The sequence below is a fragment of the Pan troglodytes genome, chromosome 1 (genome assembly GCF_028858775.2).
Source record: "Pan troglodytes isolate AG18354 chromosome 1, NHGRI_mPanTro3-v2.0_pri, whole genome shotgun sequence".
Lineage (NCBI taxonomy): Eukaryota > Metazoa > Chordata > Mammalia > Primates > Hominidae > Pan > Pan troglodytes.
Window position 1 is genome coordinate 207528349 of NC_072398.2, and position 21555 is coordinate 207549903.

The 21555-nt window shown below is 49.3% G+C and overlaps 1 protein-coding gene across 6 annotated transcripts in view; it reads left to right on the forward strand.

The window, feature by feature from the left end:
• Positions 1 to 2113: 2113 nt before the first annotated feature.
• The window catches only part of ASAP3 (ArfGAP with SH3 domain, ankyrin repeat and PH domain 3), a 55885-nt gene continuing 36443 nt past the window's right edge, over positions 2114 to 21555 (forward strand). For 2 of the 6 annotated variants that reach the window (XM_016956228.4, XM_016956230.3), the window contains exon 1: positions 2124 to 2365. In XM_016956228.4, coding sequence (XP_016811717.2) covers positions 2237 to 2365 — 129 coding nt within the window. In that variant the 5' untranslated portion in view covers positions 2124 to 2236. Of the gene's footprint in view, positions 2366 to 21555 lie in introns of all 6 variants that reach the window. The other 4 variants (XM_016956236.4, XM_063804363.1, XM_016956231.4 and 1 more) reach the window with 3 other exon arrangements.

A 21555-nucleotide genomic window follows, 5' to 3' on the forward strand; every position in this document is an offset into this window, starting at 1 on the left:
ATAGCAGCAACAGGAAACTAGTACAGAAGACATCAACATTACCGTTGGGATTGGATGAAGAAATCCAGGAAGGCTGATAGAGTGAGACATGCAGAGGATTTAGCAGAGAGCTCCCAACAACTCCAGCATTTAAGATCCCTGCGGAGGAAGTGCATCTCAGAAAGGGCTCTTGGAACAGCCAGAGGGAGAGGGCCACCAAAGAAAATAGTTCTCCTAGGATTCAGGGGCAAGGGTGTTTCAAGGAGAAGGGAGTGGTTAACATTGTCAGATGCTCCTAGAAGTCAAGCAAGAAAAGTGCCTAAGCTCAGGAGTTTGAGGCTGCCTTGAGCTATGATCATTGCACTGCACTTCAGCCTGGGTGACAGAGTGAGACCTTGTCTCTAAAAATAAATAACAAGAAAAGTGCCTATTTGGTTTCAACAGGAGAAGTTGACCTTGAAAGAACTCTTGGAATAGTTGTCGTCTCTATCAGATGGTACACATTTTTTTCAACTTTTAATTCTTTTTTCTTTCTTTTCTTTCTTTCTTTTTTTTTTTTTTTGAGACAGGGTCTCACTTTGTCACCCAGGCTGGAGTGCAATGGCAGGATCTCAGCTCACTGCAAACTTGACCTCCCAGGTTTAAGCCATTTTCCAGCCTCAGCCCACCAAGTAGCTGGGACTACAGGCAAGAGCCACCACGCCGGGCTAATTTTTGTATATTTTGTAGAGACAAGGTTTCGCCATGTTGCTCAGGTTGGCCTTGAACGCCTGAACGATCCGCTCACCTCGGCTTCCCAAAGTGCTAAGATTACAGGCATGAGCCATCGCTCCCGTCAACTTTTAATTCTATTACACAGTAGTATATGGTCATTGTATAAAAGTTAGGATATACAGATTCACCAAAAGAAAAGAAAGTTACTCATAATGTCTTCAGCTAGTGCATATCTGTGTTCAGCTAGTGCATAAAATGTTGCTGGTGCAACATTTTAGTGCATATCTTTCCAGGTTTTTTTCTTTTCTTTTCTTTTCCGTGCGAGAAAAGAAAAGATTCTCTCAGTCGCCGCCCTGTGGGGTAAAATACCATGAGGCCATTTTAAGAGGGGGAAATGCAGGCTTAGAGAAGCAAGCAATTTATCCAAAGTAACCAAGATTGGAATCTAGGTTCCTCTGACTCCAAAACCAATGTTCCTTGCCGCGGTGCTTTCCTAGCTTTTTACTTGGAGAACTTTTCCCCAGAGGACCTCAGGCTTCAGAACTAAACCTAAGTGGATTTCTATCCTGAACCCCATCCCTCATCCGCCCCAAAGGATGGTGAGCCAGATTAAGGGGTGAAAGGCAGGAGCAGGAAGAGTAAAGGCGTGGGTGCGATCTATGGTCGGGTAAGAGGGAATTAGTACACGCACGTGTTCGGTTCTTCGCAACATCACAATCAAGCGGGCATCAGGCTTCCCATTGTACAGATGAGGAAACTGAGGTTCCAGGAAGAGAGGTAATTTTCCCCAAGTCACACAGCTAGCCAGGGGCCCCGATCCACACATCCCCGGGGCGGCGGGGGTTATCAGGAGGGAGTCCCCGGATGCCTGCAAAGCTGAGGCTGAGAGCTGGGCGTACGCAGCAAAGGAGGGGTGGGGCGATTCGGGGCGGAGCGAGGCAAGGAGATTGGGCGGGACTGGGGAGAGAGGAGGGAAGGGTGGCGGGGGGGTGGTAGGGCAGAAGGGGCGAGGTCATGGGGAACTCGGAACGAATCAGCAGAGGAGGGAGGAAGACGGAGGGGGCTCTAAGACTCGGCGCGGAGATGGAGCAGCCTGGGCCGTGCAAGGGAAGAGGATTTGGAAGACCCAGAGCGGGATGAAACGGGACAGAGCCCTGAAGGGGCAGGGATGGGGGAAGGCGGAAGAGTTTCGACTGAGGCCAGGGGTGGGGCATCGAGCCAGGGGGCGGGGTCTGAGGCGGTGAGGGGCTGGGGGCGTGGCCGAGGGGGCCGGCGAGGAGCCGGGGAAGCGGCCTGACGCGGTGCGGGGCCGGGACCGGGGCCGGATCCTGGACCTTGGCGGTGGAGGACGGCGAGGAGCCGGGGGCGGGGCCGTCCCAGCTGAGGAGCGGAGAGAGGCTGGAGGGTCGGGGGCGGGGCGTGCGGAGGGGCGGGGCGTGTGGAGGCCGGGACGGCGCCCCCGGCCGGCGGTGAGGCCGGCTCAGCGCGGAGCAGCTCAGTGCCCCCCGCGCCCCGCTCCGGCAGCCCCACGCTCGCGCCCGCCATGCCGGAGCAGTTCAGCGTCGCCGAGTTCCTGGCCGTCACCGCGGAGGACCTCAGCTCCCCGGCTGGGGCCGCCGCCTTCGCCGCCAAGATGCCCCGGTACCGAGGGGCGGCGCTGGCGCGGGAGGAGGTGAGGGGGCCGAGGCGGGAGGGGTCGGGGGTCGGCGCCGGGCCTGGCCTTGACCTCCACAGGCGTGTCGCACCCGAGCTGCGATGGCCCTTCACCGCGCCCCGAAACCTGCCCCCTCCCTAGGTCTGGGAGGACCGAGCGCATCTCCAACAGCTGCGTCCTCACCGTCGAGGCGGGGGGAGGCCCGAGGGACCGTTTTGGGGGGCCTCGAGGTCTCTTCGATGACAAACTCCACAAGTCGGGGGACGTACCCCAAGTGCCCCGCGTGACCGCCTCATCACATATGTGTTTGCCTAGCGCCTTCCAGCCTCAGTTTGCGTTTTCATTTTCGGAGCCCCACAAGTGTGCCCCCCGAGTCACTCCCCTTCTGAGAGGCAGGCTTCCCGCCTCAGTCCTGAACTTTCTTCTCCCCCGGCTGCAGAGAGGCCCCCTCCCCCTTGCGGCTGGTTCGGAGATTTGGCCCGCGTTTGTGGAATGAATGCGGATGGGAAGGCGCCAGGAGCCGGGGTTCACCTTGGCCGGGCTGTTGGCAAGTTTATCGTCTCCTCTCCCCTCCCCTCTCCTCTTTGTCTTTCCCAGCAAAGCGTCCCAGGCCTTTTCTTTCGGTCTTGCAGGCTGCCCCACCCCATTCCCATGCTCTTCGGAGTTCCTTCCATTCCTCTTCTCTGAACCTGCTGCAGCTTTCCGCAGCTCCTCTGCAAAGAATATTCTAGGACAGACACCCCGTGGCCTTGGTCCAACGGAGAATAATGTGTTTTTGCAGCTCCCCATCCAAAGGATGCCCTCAATTTGGGTGGCATTTTGGACCTCAGCAACGGCTCTAGCCTTCCACCCTTCACCTTAAGTGTACTAGGCACCCACTGCGCGGCAGATACAAAGCTCAGTAGTTCATAACACCCTGCGCCAGTGTCAGGAAATCTGTCCTCTTCTTCTCTCTTGTCAGGCTGACCCTCCATCTCGGAGTCTGTTTGTATCACTTTGTAAGGGTGATAGAGGATTGTGGAAGGAGCATCGACTTTGGGGAAGGCAGACCTTTTTTCTTTTTATTTTTTTGAGGCGGAGTCTCGCTGTGTCGCCCAGGCCGGAGTGCAGTGACGCGATCTTGGCTCAATGCAAACTCCGCCTCCCAGGTTCACACCATTCTCTTGCCTCAGCCTCCTGAGTAGCTGGGACTACAGGCGCCCGCCACTACGCCTGGCTAATTTTTTTTTGTATTCTTAGTAGAAACGGGGTTTCACCGTGTTAGCCAGGATGGTCTCGATCTCCTTTCCTCATGATCCGCCCGTCTCGGCCTCCCAAAGTGCTGGGATTACAGGCGTGAGCCACCGCGCCGGCCAAGGCAGACCTTTTTTCAAACGCTGGCTCTGCAGTTTGCCATTTGGGTGAACGTGGGCATGTGACCTGTTCTGTCATCTGTGGAATGGGGGTAATAATGTGTACCTCACATGAGACAATGCATATAAAGCATGCATCTTTTTTTTGGAGACAGAGTCTTGCTCTGTCTCCCAGGCTGGAGTACAGTGGTGCGATCTCGGCTGACTGCAATCTCTGCCTCCCGGGTTCAAGCAATTCTCATTCCTCAGCCTCCCAAGCAGCTGGAATTACAGGCATGCTCCACCACACCCGGCTAATATTTGTATTTTTAGTAGAGACAGGGTTTCACCATGTTGGTCAGGCTGTTCTTGAACTCCTGAGCTCAGGCAGTCTATCCGCCTTGGCCTCTCAAAGTACTAGGATTATAGGTGTGAGCCGCTGCACCGGCCCATGCCTCTTGATAAATGGAATGATTATCGTCAGATTAATCGGCAGATCTCTTTAGACAGTGATTGGGTCTCTTTTGTCTTCATTTGTCTCACAGAGCCTCACCTTGTCTCATTTGTCTCACGGAGCCTAGCCTACTACTTTGCACATAGTAGGGGTACATGTTTTATTAAAATAAGAAGCAGCCGGTCAGATTTGGCTTCCTTCCTTGGGCAGAACCAGTAGCTTGGAGTCCACTGCCTGTGGATGTGGGTTATATTTTACTGTGGGGCTCACAGGGAAACACTGCTGTCCAGCCCTTCCTTTGGAGAGCTTCCTGAGATTTGTCTTCATAGCCTCACATTTCGTGACCCAGAATAGCTCAGTGCCATCCACATTCTTAGGGATTTCATGGTTCATTCTCCTCCCCAGGTTGTTCATTAGAATCTTAGAGCAGGAGAAGGGGCTCCAATATGAACCTTATCCATGGACAGAAATGCCCATTTATGCCCATACATCTGGCCTTGCCTGGCTGTGTAAGTGTAAGCACTGTGTGTTGGGGGAGGGACCCTTAGAATGGGTCTGGAGGCCACAGCAGGCTCTGTTCAGGGCTCAGCTTTGCCCCAGTTCAGGCAAGACAAAACCCATACTCCTTTGCCTTCAGATTTTTGGTTTGGTGCATGTAGAGGTTCATTGTTACAACAGAAAGGCTTGCGGCACCCAAACACAGCTTTTCTCTTCAGCATCTCAGGGCCCAAAAAGTTAGAGTCTGAACTTTGGATTAGACTTCCCTGAGGTTTCCTGTTTGGTTTTGCATTTGCATTTATATTTTGCGATTACATTGTGTTTGCATATAGTTTGATGCTGCAATTTTTTCCCCCAGTTCTGGGCTTGACTAACCCACCCCCAGGCTTGTAGCTCTATTTGACTGAATCAAAATGCAACTGATTCTTAAGTCAAGTCTTCCAGTTCTGACTGGTTTCCTGGGAGTAACTAGGGACCCTGTCCTGGGACTCGCAGCCCTTTTGTACAGTCCTGCTGGGAAGGACCCTGGGCAGATCACAGGAAACTAGAATGTCAGGGCTGAGGGACCCTTTTAAGATAGAGACCAGCTAGAAACTCTCTCAGATAAGATGGAGTAACTGATGTCCAGAGAGGCCAAGAGACTTGGCCAAGTTCCTGTGGCTGGATAGTGGGAAAGTTAGCATTTCTACCCACGTATTCTACCCCCGGTCCTGTTCTCTTTCCTTTTAAAGTCCATCTGTCTGTCCTCCCTACGTAACTTCTCTGAACCTTGTTATTTTATCCTTAAAATGGATCTCTTAATCACTCCCTGCTTACCTTACTGGGTTGTTAAAGTTTTTTGTGTTCAATTATGAAGCACCATGCAAATGTGAGGGAGTATATTAAGATAGTCATTACGTCAACCAGCCTCTTCCTGTCTTGGGCCCCTTTATGCCCATCATCTCATTGATATTCACAACAACAGGTGAAACCGGGCCTAGGGCAGTGGAGGCAGCTGCCCTGTGTCACACAGTGGGTCTCTCTGACTCTGCTGTGCTCTGCCTGGGCTCTGTCCAGCTCTCTGTGCCATCTCTATGGACATAAAGGACACTAAGGACATAAAGATGCTACTTTGATTTGCTGACTGACTAGGGAGAAGTAGCCTGTTACAGGGAGATCAGTAAGAACCCCAGGAGTTTGTCCTGAGTCCCCAGAGAAAGGTACAGTCAATGCCATAAGAGGCAAGTGGAGCAGGAGAGGGAGAGAGCAGTAAGGACTGGTGCAATGAGGGAGAAGTTCCTGGAGGAGGTGACACTTCCAGGTGGAAGGATAGATGAACCCCATTTATCGGAGAGGACAAGGGAGTGAATTCAGAGACTGGTGGGAAGAGAGCATATTGGGAACCAAGTAAGCCATTTTGACCAGAGCTAAGAATTCATACTATATTGTGTGCCTCAAACTGCTAGTGGACACACCCCCTCCAGTAGGTCTCAGATGAAGCAGTCTGCCACAAATAGGAGATCTTCAAAGGCTTGTTTTGTATATATTTTTGAAATTTTAAAAGAAAGTTTTAATTGGACAAGTGGCATAATTTATTATTATTTTATTTTTTGAGACAGGGTCTCACTCTGTCACCCAGGCTAGAGTACAGTGGCACAATCATGGCTCACCACAGCCTCAACCTCCTGCGCTCAGGTGATTTTCCCACCTCAGCCTCCTGAGTAGCTAGGATTACTGGCGCCGGCTTAATTTTTGTATTTTTTGTAGGGTTGGGGTTTCACTATGTTGCCCGGCTGGTCTTGAACTCCTGGGCTCAAGTGATCTGCCCACCTCAGCCTCCAAAAATGTTAGGATTACAGGCGTGAGCCACTATGCTCGGCCAGGGCATAATTTGTAATAAGTAATTTAAAACATAACAGAAAAGGCCTATGAACAACTATCTCAATCCCTGTATTCTCCCCAGAGGTAATTGCTATGGAAATGTACATGCTTCCCAATGTATGTCCCCATGGAAAATATATTATCAGTGGGGGAATGGGAGTGGCTGGGGGAATGTTTACCTAAATTGGTATCAGGTCTTATAATGCACAGTTTAAATTGTTTTGGAGTTACATTTTTCTTTTCCTTTGTGACTTTTGCTTTTCTGAATCTTGTTTTAGAAAGGATTTCCTTCTTAATTTTTAATATTCTTGTGAATTTTACAGTTTGCTTTGTAAAATGTATTTTAGTGTTAAAATTGTGTAATCTTAGAGATTGTTTGCAAGAAACATAAACCCTGTCAAGCTTGTTTCTGTTGGAGGGAAATTTGTTTGTTTGTTTTTTGATCGTCAGAGAAGAAGATTGAGGGAAATTGGCTTTAAAGAATTAGAGGTGCCTCATGAGACTGAAGAGCCGGAGGTAAAAGTACACCTCTCCAGGGCCTGGAACTGGAGGCTGGGAAGTTGTCAGGAACTAAGGCAGCTGCTTCGTCATTCTTGTTCTCTCCTGCCACTGCTTCCCTCTGCACATCTGATCAGTGCTTTCGCTCATTCATCATCACATAGGCCCCAAAGCACAGCCCCCATGCTCACGTGACCTCACTGGGCCAGTGTCTAAAGGTAACCGGACACTAGATTGAGCCAGTCTCATGTCCCACTTCCAAGTTCCTGGCAGAGGTTGACAGCCCAGCCCAGCTTCTGGATTGGGTCCAGTGGCTGGGTCTCCACCCCTGGTTTCATCAGCAGAGGTCATGGAGGGAAAGTGACAGGCAGGGTAAACATGGCCATTGAGACCTATGGTGTGGGAGGGGGCGCTTCTCAGAGAAGAGGGGCAGGGCCTGGAAAATCCCCTCAGAAGTATCTATGGCGATTCCTCTTTATTTCACACAGTCCAGGTTCCAGGGAGAGGTGCTGTGTCCATCCTGTTCTGTACCTCCCTGGTTTAGATCATTTATGCATACTCTCAGGTATAGAAGAACCCCTTTAGAAAACTCAGGTATAGGAGTTTTTTCATTTTTTATTTTTTATTTTTTTTTTGAGACAGAGTCTCACTCTGTCATGCAGGCTGGAGTGCAGTGGCACGATCTCAGCTCACTGTGACCTCCACCTCCCAGGTTCACGCCATTCTTCTGCCTCAACTTCCCGAGTAGCTGGGACTACAGGTGCCCACCACCACGCCCAGATAATTTTTTGTATTTCTAGTAGAGACAGGGTTTCACCGTGTTAGCCAGGATGGTCTTGTTCTCCTGACCTCGTGATCCGCCCGCCTCGTCCTCTCAAAGTGCTGGCATTACAGGCATGAGCCACTGCACCTGGCTGGAGTTTTTTTTTAAGATGGAGTTTCACTCTTGTCACCCAGGCTGGAGTGCAATGGCACGATCTGGGCTCACTGCAACCTCCACTTCCCAGGTTCAAGCGATTCTCCTGCCTCAGCCTCCCGAGTAGCTGGGATTACAGGCGCCTGCCACCATGCCTGGCTAATTTTTGTATTTTCAGTAGAGATGGGGTTTTGCCATGTTGGCCAGGCTTGTCTCAAACTCCTGACCTCAGGTGATCCACCCACCTCGGCTTCCCAAAGTGCTGGGATTACAGGCGTGAGCCACTGTGCCCAGCAGTTTAAAAGATTTAAAAGATGAGATTAGAATGCTAAGGGGGTGCAGCAAGACTTGGAGGGTTTTGAATGCCAATTGAGCATTCTGACTTTTTGTTGGGCAGTGTGGACCAGTGGACCCAATCATGTTGCTCAAGGAATGGATGGGGTTGGCCCTGCCAGCATAGTGCTTGGGGGACTGCTCCATGCCAGGCCCTGTATGAGGCACTGGGCAGATGCATCGCTCAGTTAGAGATGCAGTCCCTGCCCTGTGGACCTTACAGTCTTCTGGCAAAGCCCAACAGTAAGCAGGTAAACAAATAAGTCACAGCCGGGTGCAGTGGCTTATGCCTGAATGCCAGCACTTTGGGAGGCCGAGGTGAGAGGATCACTTGAGCCCAGGAGATTGAGGCTGCAGTGAACTCCGATGGTGCCACTGCATGCTAGCCTAGGTGATAGAGCAAGACCCTGTCTCCAAAACAAAACAAAACAAACAGAAAGAACAAATAAGTCAGAAGTTGCTCATTGTACTAAGTGGCACGAAGACTCATCCTCCTCGTCAAGGCCTTCTTTGAGGTTTGTTCTGGGTCCTCATCTCTTCAGGGAATCTTGTCCACACGTGTGGCCTTAGTTACCTCCCATCTCCAGGTGACTCACACATTTGTACCTGTAGCCTAGATCCTCATGTCCCAGTGCATACTTGACCACACTCCTAACTTCCCTCAGGCTCCCTTCCAGAGCTGTTTTCACAATGAGTGGTGCGACCTCTCACCTCCACGTGTGCCCCTCATCACCAAGGATCATCTTCTTTTTTTTTTTTTTTTTTGAGATGGAGTCTCACTCTGTTGCTCAGGCTGGAGTGCAGTGGCATGATCTCGGCTCACTGCAACCTCTGTCTCCTGGGTTCAAGTTAGTCTCCTGCCTCAGGCTCCCCAAGGCAGATGGATCACTGGAGGTCAGGAGTTCGAGACCAGCCTGGCCAACGTGGCGAAACCCTGTCTCTCCTAAAAATACAAAAATTAGCTGGGTATGGTGGCACGTGCCTGTAATCCCAGCTACTTGGGAGGCTGAGGCACGAGAATTGCTTGAACCCGGGAGGTGGAGGTTGCAGTGAGCCCAGGTCACGCCATTGTACTCCAGCCTGGGCGACAGAGCAAGACTCTGTCCCCCGACAAAATATTATTTTATTAAGATCTAATTTGTCAATAGATTTTGACTTCTATGAGAATAGAAACTAATCTCACTGTTGTGTCCCTAGTATTTACCATAGAACCATAGTGTGTTTTCAGAAAATGTTGGTTGAATAACAAATAAATGAAAGAAAAAAAAAAAACTGAAAAGGAGCATTCATAGAGAATAATGGTATGGGGGTGCTCCAGATGGAGGGGACCTCTTAGGCAAAGGCCCTGAGGCAGTAAAGAAGCTGAAATATATGTGACCCTGAAAGGGGGCCCAAGGGGCAAAAGCACTGAGTTGGGCAAAGGGAAGAGTGGCACCTGCTGAGTTTGGGTGGTGGTGGCAAGGCCATATTCAAGTTTGATGGCCCTGGTAGTGAGTTTAAGTTTTATTTAGTACACAGGCAAGCAGCATAATCCAGTTTATATTTTAGAAAGATCATATCAGTTGCTGTATGGAAACTAGATTGGAAGGGCCAGGAGAGGACCCAAGGAGGCCATGCTGTTATTTAGGGAAGAGATGATGGTGGTGTGGATCGGGTTGTGGTTGGTGGAGGAGGAGAGAAGTGCACAGATTGTAGAAGTGTTTTATAAGCAGTCAAGATTTGTCGATGGAGTACATGTGGGCAGTGCTCAAGATTGGGTCCCACATTTCTTTTTTTCTTTTTTTTTTTTTTGTTTGATTGGGATGGAGTCTCACTGTATTGCCCAGGCTGGAGTTCAGTGGCACCATCTCGGCTTACTGCAACCTCCACCTCCCGGGTTCAAGCGATTCTCCTGCCTCAGCCTCCCAAGTACCTGGGGCTACAGGCGCCCGCTACCACACCCAGCTAATTTTTGTATTTTTAATAGACATGAGGTTTCACCATGTTGGCCAGGCTGTTCTCAAACTCCTGACCTCAAATGATCTGCCCGCCTCAGCCTCCCAAAGTGCTGAGATTACAAGTGTGAGCCACTGTGCCCGGCCTTAAATTTCTGATGGAAGGGTGCCATATACCGAGAAGGGGAAATCTGGCAGGGGAACAGGTTTGGGGAGAAATCAAGAATTCTATTTTTTTTTTTAATTTTTTGTTTTTTAGAGACAGGGTCTCCTTCTTTTGCCCAGGCTGGAATGCAGTGGTGCAGTCATAGCTCACCACAGCCTTGAATTCCTGGGCTTAAGCAATCCTCATGCTTCCACAGGCACATGCCACCACATCCATGCTAATTTGTTTCTTCTCTTGGTAAAGATGAGGTCTCGCTGTGTTGCCTAGGCTGGTTTCAAACTCTTGGGCTTAAGTGATCCTCTTGCCTTGGCCTCCCAAAGTGTTAGGGTTACAAGCATGAGCCACTTGTGCCTGGCCAAGAATTCTATCTGTATATCTTTATAGGTCTTGAGACATCCAAGTGGAGATGTCAAGAAGGCAGTATGTGAGTTTGGAATTCAAAGGAGCGGGCTGGAGATACACATTTGAGAGCTGTTAGCATCGAGACAGTGGGTTTCAAACCTGCATCTGTGTCAGAATCACTTGGCGTCATTCCCAGAGAGTATGATTCAGTGGTGGTATCTTAGGCTTTTTATGGCAAGCAAGAGAAACCATCCTGAGCTGATTTAAGCAGAAAAGGGCTGCACTGAAAGGGAATGTTCAGTAGTTCACAGAATTTCTGGGAAGTTGGAAAACTGGGGCTGGGCAGCAGGCAGGATCTCAGCCAAAATCATGCCACTGAGCCAGTTTGGCAGGACACTGCTGCCACACACTAAATGCCATCGCTGTGTCACTGTCCCCTGAACGCTAGACACCATTGCTGTGGTTGCCACCAGCATTGGAATGGATCTTCCACTGTGCTCCTGATTCAAAGTCTGTAGTGAGGGCTTCTGATTGGTTGAGCTTAGGTGTAAGGGAGGCTGGAAAAGCAAGAATTTGTTGTTTTCAGCTTTCACAGGAGGTGAACTCTGCCAAGACCTGTGCAGTGAGGAAGTCCCCAGACATAGGAAGGAGGTCAGATGCCAGACTGGCACACAATGACAGATGTACTTGACAGCAAGTTTGCCAGCTTGTGGGATTGTCTGGGAATCTGCATTTAAACCAGCACCCTGGAAATTCCCATGCAGGTGATGCCTGAACCACATTTGCATCCATTGCTTGAACTGGTACTTAAAGCTGTGGGGGCTGGGCGCAGTGGCCCACACCCGTAATCCCAGCACTTTGGGAGGCTGAGGCAGGGGGACCACTTGAGGTCAGGAGTTTGAGACCAGCCTGGCCAACATGGCGAAACCCCGTCTCACTAAAAATGCAAAAAATTAGCCGGGCGTGGTGGCACGCACCTGTAGTCCCAGCTATTCGGAGGCTGAGGCAGGAGAATCGCTTGAACCCGGGAGGTGGAGGTTGCAGTGAGCCGAGATTGTGCCACTGCGCTCCAGCCTGGGTGAAAGGGCAAGACTGTGTCTCAAAAAAATAAAAAAACAAAAAATAAATAAAGCTGTGGAATGGACAAGATCACCTAGAGAGAGGAACGAAGAAGGCCCAGACCCAAGCCCTGGGGACCCTCGGTATCAAGAGATTGGGATAGGAAGAGGTATTAATAAAGGAGACCAAGAACGGGCTGTCAGTGGGGAAGGAAGGAAATAAGACAGTGTTGTGCCTCAGAAGCCAGGAGAGAAGTGTTCCGAGGAGAAGGGGTGCTCGGCTCTGTTAGATGCTGCCCAGATGCCCAGAGGTAAAATAAGACAATGACAGAGACACAGCCTCTGGCTTTGGCAACACGGAGGTCATTGGGAACTTTAAGAGCAGATTTATGGCTCACGCCTGTAATCCCAGCAGTTTGGGGGACTGAGGCAGGTGGATCACCTGAGGTCAGGAGTTCGAGACCAGCCTGGCCAACATGGCAAAACCCCATCTCTACTAAAAATACAAAAATTAGCCAGGCAAGGTGGCAGGCACCTGTAATCCCAGCTACTCAGGAGGCTGAGGCAGGAGAATTGCTTGAACCCGGGAGATGGATGTTTCAGTGAGCCGAGATTGTGCCACTGCAGACACAGCAAGGCTCCATCTCAAAAAAAAAAAAAAAAAAAAGAGCAGATTTAATGCCATTTTCGCCTCCACACCATCCTGGACTGATTTGAGGAGGGGGCAGATGAGAAGTTCTCCCTAGAAGGGGAGCAGAGACATAGGGTGTGGCTAGGGCCCTGGGATCAGCAGGGTTTTCTAGGATGGACTGGGGACCCAACTCCACTGAACCAGCCTCCTCCCTACCAACAGCCTCTGCACAGGGGGCCGAGGGTCTTCCCAGAGTTGTCAACCTTGAGCCTGTCTCTCAAAGTCTCCTTCTCTCCCCAAATTTGTCTTTTTTTGTGCTCACTTCCTTGCCTAGTGTTCAGCTGTTTCTGGCCACTGAGGTGCAAGGAGACAGATGACTCAGGCAGATTTGGAGGCAGAAACTGTAACTTTAGGTCAGAGCAGAAGGAACATGCTTTCCCTGAAGGCAATTTGATCATATCATTCTCAGACAAGATGCTGCTAGAAGGTCCCTTCAGTGAGCCTAGAACTTGGGCCCAGGGCAGATGAGGGAGTGAGACCCACAGGGGCACAGTGAGTGGCTTCTGTGACTCTAGGTCAGGGCCCTGGAAAAACTGATTCCACCTCACCAACGTCACAGGAGGTGCTTTGGAGGGCATGGGAGGCTGAGCTGGGAACAGCTGCTGAAGGTTCTCTAACTTGACTGGTTTTAGACCTTGAAAGAGCTTTTAAGAATCTCAGCTGCTGCGGGCTACACCCAGACCCACTGAATCAGAATCTCCCAGGGGCGAGGCCTGGGCAAGTGTGCAGTTCAGAAGTTCCCAGGTAACTGATGAGCAGTTGGGGTGAAAACTATTGTGGTAAGCTATTGCATGCCCACTGAAGGTTAGTAATCCATTAAGCCATATTTACTGAACGCCTGTGGTGTACAAAGGCAGGCTCTGAGGGCACGGAGAGAACTAGACAAGGTCTCCTTCTGGGTGGGAGGACTCTGCCAGTGAAAAGTTGATTGACAACCTGTAGCATACAGGGATGTGGCTGAGGTCTGTGGCGAGAGTCCAGTAACTAAAGTCAGACAGACTTGGGTTTGAATTCCTATTGGCTGTGTGACTTTGGGCAAATGACTTAACCTTTCTGAATCTCACTTTTCTGATCTGTGAATTAGGGATGAAGATAACTGTCTTATGGGTTTGTTTGAGGGGATAACACATAGAAAATCTAGCAAGCATGAACCTAGCACGTAACAGGTACTTAGTAATTTTTTAAAATTCCCTCTTACTGTAAACACAAGTACACCTGCACATAGGGTAGTTAAAAAGATCAGGAAACATACAGAGAAAAGAGGAAAGTAATTGCAATAGGGATGAGGTAATTACCATGAGTGAGTGTTGAGATTATTTGTGCGGTCCTGGCACCAGAGCAAAAAGGGAAACCTTATGTACCTTGGAGGTTTTGGGGAATGAACAGCTAAGCCTGATTTTGGACAAGGCAGAGTCTTCCCTCAGCTCTGCCCTTTGCTCTCTGCCTCCTGTTCATTTCTTTGTCAAACATTTGCTGAGGCCAGTGTGGTGGCTCATACCCGTAATCCCAGCACTGTGGGACGCCAAGGTGGGAGGATCACTTGAAGCCAGGAGTTTGAGACCACCCTGGTCTCAAACAACAAAGCAAGACCCTGTCTCTACGAAAACAAAACAAAACATTTGCTGAGAGGCTACCTAGCAGTTCTCAGTCCTGGCTGCACCCTACAATCCCTTAGGTTGCTTTTAGGTAGATTTCTTCTCATTCAGGTAAAATTCACATAACATAAAACTCACCATTTTAAAATGTACAATTCAGTGGCCTTAAGTATATTCACAGTGTTGTGTAGTCATCACCACTATGTAATTCCAGAACATTTCCATCATCCCAAAAAGAAACCCTGTATTGATTAGTAGTTACTCTCCACTCCTTTTCCCCGGCCCCCGACAACTTTCCATCTCTATGGCTTTACCTATTCTGGACAGTTCATGTGAATGAAATCCTACTATATGTGGCCTTTTTTGTCTGATCTCTTTCAGTTGCACAGTGTTTTCAAGGTTCATCCGTGTTGTCTGGGTTGTGTTAAAAAGCAATAAAAATAGGAAAAACAAACACACCAGGCAGTGTTGTAAGCACTTTTCAGATATTAGCACATCATAACACAGGGCCTGTCCAGTTATTTGGATACAGAGAAGGTGTCTGCTGGGCAGGAATAGCTACCGTGAAGCCCTTTCTGTGTGTATTATGCTGGGCCACGTGCTTAAATGCCTGACTGAGTTCAGTCTGATTAGATAGATGCTGTTATTATGCCATTTGACAGATGGGGAACATCTATCAGAGAAGCTGTGTCACTTGCCTCAGGTCACACAGCTAAGAGGACTGGAACCAGAATTTGGACTTTAGGACAGTATGACTTGAAAGCCGGAGTCCTTAACCCTTGCTCTCTTTTCTATATTGCCACTGGGCCTTGCTAGTATGTATTCATACATTTAATCATTCAGTCATTCCACGCATGCTTATTAACACCCACATCCTGAGTTTTGTGTTGAGTGCTGCAGATACAAAGGTAAATGAGCCATTCCCTGCCTTTCTGGAGTTTTCAGCCCCGTAGAGATCAGACATGTATGGCAAATAAGGGCCAGGATACTCTAATGAAAGCCTGTAGTGGGCATAGGATGGAATAAAGGTAGGCAGGATCAGTTCTGTTGTGGTGGGAGGGGGTGACCTGTAAGTTGAGTCGGGAAAGATGAAGTGTTTACTAGACAGAATGGGGCAAGGGCCCTCCAGGCAGAGGGAGCAGCATGAGCAAAGGTCTGATGGCTGGAAACAGTTTGGCATATTTAGGAAATTGCCAAGAGTTCAATAGGGATGGTTTTAAGGGACCAGTGATGGATAGCAAGCCCAAGTGGGGGGCAGGGAGGGATTCATCCTGGCCAACAAGGGAACCCAGAAGGTGGGAAGTACTGTTTGCTGCTCTGTCCAAGAGGGCAGGCCAGGTTCTTCCCCAGGATTGGGTGGAATTCAGGGCTTGAGGCCAGGGGTCGGGTAGGAACCTTCCGCGGTTAGTCCAGCAAAGTTCTTGTTCTCTTAGCTCATCACCGCCAAGCAATCTCCTGAGGAAAATCCCAGCCAGGAAACTTGGGGTTTGCAGAGGCCTCAGCATACATCGAGGGTGTGGCTCCCTTCTTGCAACCCCTCTTCCTCCCTGCTTCCCATCACCCCACAAGGGACAGCCGGTAAGGCTGAGCTGGTGAGGCTGGACAAGTGCCCAGGCTGGGAAGATGTCTGCAGAGGCCTGACCAAGGGGCGCACGGCCAGTCACAGGCTCCAGCAGTGCAGGAAGGAAAACAGCAAGAGGCCAGAGGATCCTGAAATAATAAATGTCAGAGCATACAGGAGCCTTCCCTGTCACCACCCAAACCCTTCATTCCAGAAGAGGAGTCAGAGGCTCAGGGTGGGAAGGAGACTGGCCAGGTCACACCGCGAGACAGGGGCAGGGCTGGGGCTGGCCCTGGGTCCTGGCTCCCAGGCCTTGCAGTGTAGCCACCGTAGGGGCTGTGGGGTGGCAAGCAGGGCCAAGGGCCACCTTGGTATGGATGAGGCAGAGGGGTAGCTGGGAAGAGCACTGCCCTCCTCTGGCACCCCCTTCTGCCCCAGCCTGGACTCTCAGGTGCTGGGGGTGGGGCTGATCCAGAGGAAAACCATTTGGAGTCTTTGGCTCACTCTTGCTCGTGGCTGAGGTTGGAGCAGCCTTGTAGGGTATGACTAACCTCAACTGTGTCCTAGCGCTTTGGCCTGGAAGGGGATTTAGAGCTCGTGTCTGTTAGCTCAAAATTGGACAGATGAGGAAACTGAGGCATAGAAGGAGGAAGGAACTCGCTCAGAGGCACACTGAGGGCTTAATGGCAGAGACAGCCCTAAAATTCAGCACTTTCCAGTTCAGGGCTCTTGGTCTCATGGCCTTGTTCTATATGCAGTAGAAGGCCATTCTCTCAGAATGTTTCTGCAGCACCTCTGAAGATGCCTGGCATCCACCATTAGAAAAAACATTACCTCAATTTCTTTTCACAGCAATCCTTACAGAGATAACTGGGGCTCAGAGAGAGAGGATTTAGCTCGTAGTTTGCTTTAGTGTGATAGCAAGAAAGGGCTCTGGAGGCAGAGGTCTCTGCGTTTCTTAGAACTTCTTACATGACCTTGAGCAAACTGCCTAACCTACCCCAGCCTCAGTTTCTTCATCTGTAAGATGGGGAGGATAATAACTACCTCACAGAGTTGTTGGGAGGAATAGGCCAGGTAACAAACATAAAATGCCTGCCCCAAAGTGAGCAGTCAGTTAGTGGGGCGATAGGTAGTTGAATTCATGCTAATAATAGACTCAAGCTGGGAGCTTGGAATGGGAGTCCTTCCTGTTGGGTGATCTGCTCCAGGCCAGGGCCTGGCTGTGTTCCTATCACCCTGTCATGCCTGGGGGACAAGGCTGAACCCTCTTTGTCCCGCTTGAACATGGATCTGCAGCCGAACCCTGGAGTTAAACTTTCTATGTTGAGAATTAGCAAGTAACTGCCCTGTTCAGAACCCTTCAGGAGCACCCCATCATTTATAGAATAAAACCTAGAGGTTTGGTTAAAAGCATGGACTCTGGAGCCCAACTGCCTGGGTTTGAGTTTATTTTATTTATTATTATTGTTATTATTATTTTTGAGATAGGGTCTCGCTCTGTTGCTCAGGCTGGAGTGCAGTGGTGCAATCAGAGCTCACTGCAGCCTTGAACTCCTGGGCTCAAGTGATACCCTACCTTAGCTTCCCAAGTGGCTGGGACTACAGGTGTGTGCCACCATGCCTGGCAAATTGTTTTGTATTTTTTGTAGAGACAGGGTTTCGCCATGTTGCCCAGGCTGGTCCCAAACTTCTGGGCTCAAGCAATCCACCCACTTGGGCCTCCCAAAGTGCTGGGATTACAGGCAGGAGCCACAACACCTGACCTGCATTTTCTGTAAATTGGTAATTGGATCTAGAAGTGAGAAGCCTTGGGTTTTTTGTTTTTTTTGTTTTTTTTTGCTTTTTTTTTTTGTACTTTATCATTTTGTTAAATATTTTAAGTGTAACTTGGTTTGCTCATTCAGGTATTGTACTTTTTTTTTTTTTTTTGAGATGGAGTCTCACTCTGTCACCCAGGCTGGAGTGCAGTGGTGTGATCTCGGCTCACTACAACCTCCACCTCCTGGATTCAAGTGATTCTCCTGCCTCAGCCTCCCAAGTAGCTGGGACTACAAAAATTAGCCACCACACCCGGCTAATTTTTGTATTTTTAGTAGAGATAGGGTTTCACCATGTTGGCTAGGATGGTCTCAAACTCCTGACCTCGTGATCCGCCCACCTCAGCCTCCCAAAGTGCTGGGATTACAGGCGTGAGCCACCGCACCCTGCCAAACGTTGTATTTTTAGCATCATGTTTAATATGTAGTACATATAATTTAATCATCTTTGTGGACACTGGCGTCAAAGACCAAAGAGCCAGGATTCAGCCATCCCACAGGAAAACTTTTTAGCGTTGGAGTTTCATTGATCTTCCCACATCACGTATACTGTTAGTATTGATTGATTGAAAAATATGGGAAAGAACAAATGAATTCAAGAATGCTTTTAAAGGGTTCTGTGTCTTATTGATCATAGAGTTGCACATATTTGGAATGTGGTCAGACTAATTTGTGAAACATTTTTATACTCGTCAGTAGTGCTCATGATAAGTGTGGCTTCACAGTGTCCTGCTAGTAACACCATGGACCTTCAGGGTCTGGGTCCATTGCCTGGAAATGAACAAGGGAGTTAGAGTCTTAACGGTTTAGTTCCCAGGTCCACATTTTGGCTGTGTGAGCTCAGGCAATGATCTTCACTGTTCTGTGCCTCGCTGACTCATCAGCCAGATGGGAACAAAAATGATGACTGCCCCATTAAGATGCTGTGTGTCTGAAATGGTGGGTGTCAAACTCCCTTACAAACTGTAAAGCTCTATACAAGTTTTAGGTTGTATTTTTTTTTTCTTTTTCTTTTTTTTTTTTTTTTTTTTGAGACGGAGTCTCACTCTGTCACCCAGGCTAGAGTGCAGTGGCGTGATCTCGGCTCACTGCAACCTCTGCCTCCCGAGTTCAAGCAGTTCTCTGCCTCAGCCTCCTGAGTAGCCGGGACTACAGGCACCTGCCACCACACCCAGCTAATTTTTTTTGTATTTTTAGTAGAGACGGAGTTTCACCCTCTTGACCAGGGTGGTCTTGAACTCCTGACCTCGTGATCCACCTCCCTCTGCCTCCCAAAGTGCTGGGATTACAGGCATGAGCCACCACGCCGACCTAGTTTGTATTTGTTTCTTAGTTTGTTTGCGTTTCCAGTGAAACCTGGGGCAAGAAACTCACCTGAGCCTTTATTTTGCAGTCTGTAAAATGAGGAGGTAATGTTAGATAATCTCTAATATTCTGTGACTTCGTCTCTTAAGGAACAACACCACAGTCCAAAGCAAAGATAGAAAATGTTTTTCATCTCCTCTGCCAACTCTAGTTTAATTGGTAGAGGCTACCATCATATCTTAACAGAATGATGAACCAAATCCACAGTCAGTGGGGAAAACACTGTGATCGATTAATAATGGCTATAATGGGCCAGGCGTGGTGGCTCACGCCTGTAGTCCCAGCTACTTGGGAGGCTGAGGCAGGAGAATGGCATGAACCCAGGAGGTGGAGCTTGCAGTGAGCCGAGATCACGCCACTGCACTTCAGCCTAGGCGACAGAGCAAGACTCCATTTCAAAAATAGTAATAATAATAATAATAATAATAATGGCTGTAATGGGCCGGGTGAGGTGGCTCACGCCTGTAGTCCTAGCACTTTGGGAGGCTGAGGCGGGCGGATTACCTGAGGTCAGGAGTTCAAGACCAGCCTGGCCAACATGGTGAAACCCCTGTCTCTACTACAGAAAATTAGCCAGGTGCAGTGGCGCATGCCTGTAATCCCAGCTACTCTGGAGGCTGAGGCAGGATAATTGCTTGAACCTGGGAGGCGGAGGTTGCGGTGAACTGAGATCACACCACTGCACTCCAGCCTGGGCTACAGAGCGAGATTTCATCTCAAAATAATAATAATAATAATAATAATAATGGCTGTAATGGTCATGGGATGACACAGAAGTGATAACTATGTACTATATTATAATGGTCCAAAGGAATGAATGTCTAATGGTGAAATGTAATCTGTATCTCCCAAGGCCTTAGCTCTAGCAGCTCTGCCCCCTTGGCTGAGTTGCCTTGGTAACCACAGCTGGCTCTGAGAAACCATGGGAATGAAGAATGGGTCCTATTGATGAATCCTGACCCAGAAGGGGGCATGCAGAAGGCCCTTCTAGGCAGGGCAGCTGGGCATGGCCTAGTGCTGCCATCTGTGGTCTTTTGCCTGCAGAGAACACAAACCAGAGAGCCAGAGCATGGTGTGTGTGTGTGTGTGTGTGTGTGTGTGTGTGTGTGTGTGTGTGTATGTTGGGATCAGGGTAGGGGACACAAAGGGCAGTGCCAGCAGCTGGAATTTAGGCCTTGTTTAGGGCCAGCCAGGGTAGGCTGCCCAAAGGACTCCAGTGGGCTTTCCAAGCTCAGACGTGTCTCTTACACTAAGATGTGTTTCAGCCACCTTTGCCCAGTGCCTGCCAGGCTCTTGCATGGATCCATTGACTCTTAGCTTTGAATGAAATCTAAATAGCTGTCCATTCTAATCCAAAATCCAGTGTCTGAATCACTCTCTAGCACCTAAAGTATTTGAATACTTCAAGTGACAGGGAGCTCACTGCCTTCAGGGGTGGCCTATTCTTCCTTAGAAATGTCCCCTGTTTGAGCTGAAGTCTGTTTCTGCCTCCCTAACTTCCACCTCTCAGTCCTGGGAATCCTCTCTGAGGCCAGCCTGAACAAATCCGTTTTCTTTTCAGTAGGACATCCTTTACAGTGTTTGTATTCGGGGCCTCACCATTGCTGTCAACCTTGTTTTCCTTGGACAGATCTCCCTCTGTGCCCTGCCTTCTCCCTCTCCTAAGCCTGAGGGGATGGTGAGGGAATATGGTAGAGGTGGTGGAATTGGGATTTAGGTTTGGAGGCAGATCCAGTCCCAGGATCAAATAAGCTGTGCCCCCTAACTTTGTGGGGCAGCTTAGAGATGGGGAAAGAACATTGGCCCTGGATTTGGCTAGTCCTGGATTTAAATTGTAACTCTGGGCCAGGTGCAGTGGCTCATGTCTGTAATCCCAGCACTTTGGGAGGCCGAGGTGGGCAGATCATCTGAGGTCGGGAGTTCGAGACCAGCCTGGTCAAGATGGCGAAACCCTGTCTCTACTAAATACTAAAAATACAAAAATTAGCTGGGCATGGTGGCACACGCCTGTAAACCCAGCTACTCAGGAGGCTGAGGCAGGAGGATCGCTTGAACCCAGGAGGCAGAGGTGGCAGTGAGCTGAGATCGTGTGTCTGCACTCTAGCCTGGGCGAGAGTGAGAGTCTATCCCCCCCCCCCAAAAAAAAGAAAGAAAAAAAAGAAAAAAAGTTACAGCTCTGCCACTGTTCATCACTGTGTGACTTGGACATGTTCCTCCTCCTGACAGCTTCATCTTTAAAATGGGAATGGCAATGCCTTCCTCAAAGAGTGGCCAGGATAGTGACAAGTAATGAGGCTGCACAGAGCAGGCACTTGGGACATGCTGCTTGCACTCTCCCTGCCCGGCGGCAGAGGTCTGCTGTGGTCCCTCTCCACCTGTGCTTCCCCACAGCTTGCTGACGAGGATCAACATGGAGTTGGGGCTGTGGGGAGATATGTTTAATTAATTCAGTGAAAGTTGAGAAATTCCTAAACCAAATTCAATTTAATTTTGAAGTAGATAACATTTTTAGTTATCAAATAGTGGACAGTATTCTAAGCACTTTACCTATAGAATTTACTTAATCTCCCCAGTAACCTTATGTGGTATGCAATATTATCATCTTCATTTTATGAATGGGGAAATTGAGGGACTGAGAGATCACATCAGGTACCTGGTGGAGCTGGAATTCAAATCCAGGTAGTTTGGGGACAGCCCCATACTTTTAGCAATGATGATGTACTGCATCTCTGAAGAGAATTAGAACAGTAATTCCCAAACTTTAGCATGCATTAGAATCACCTGGA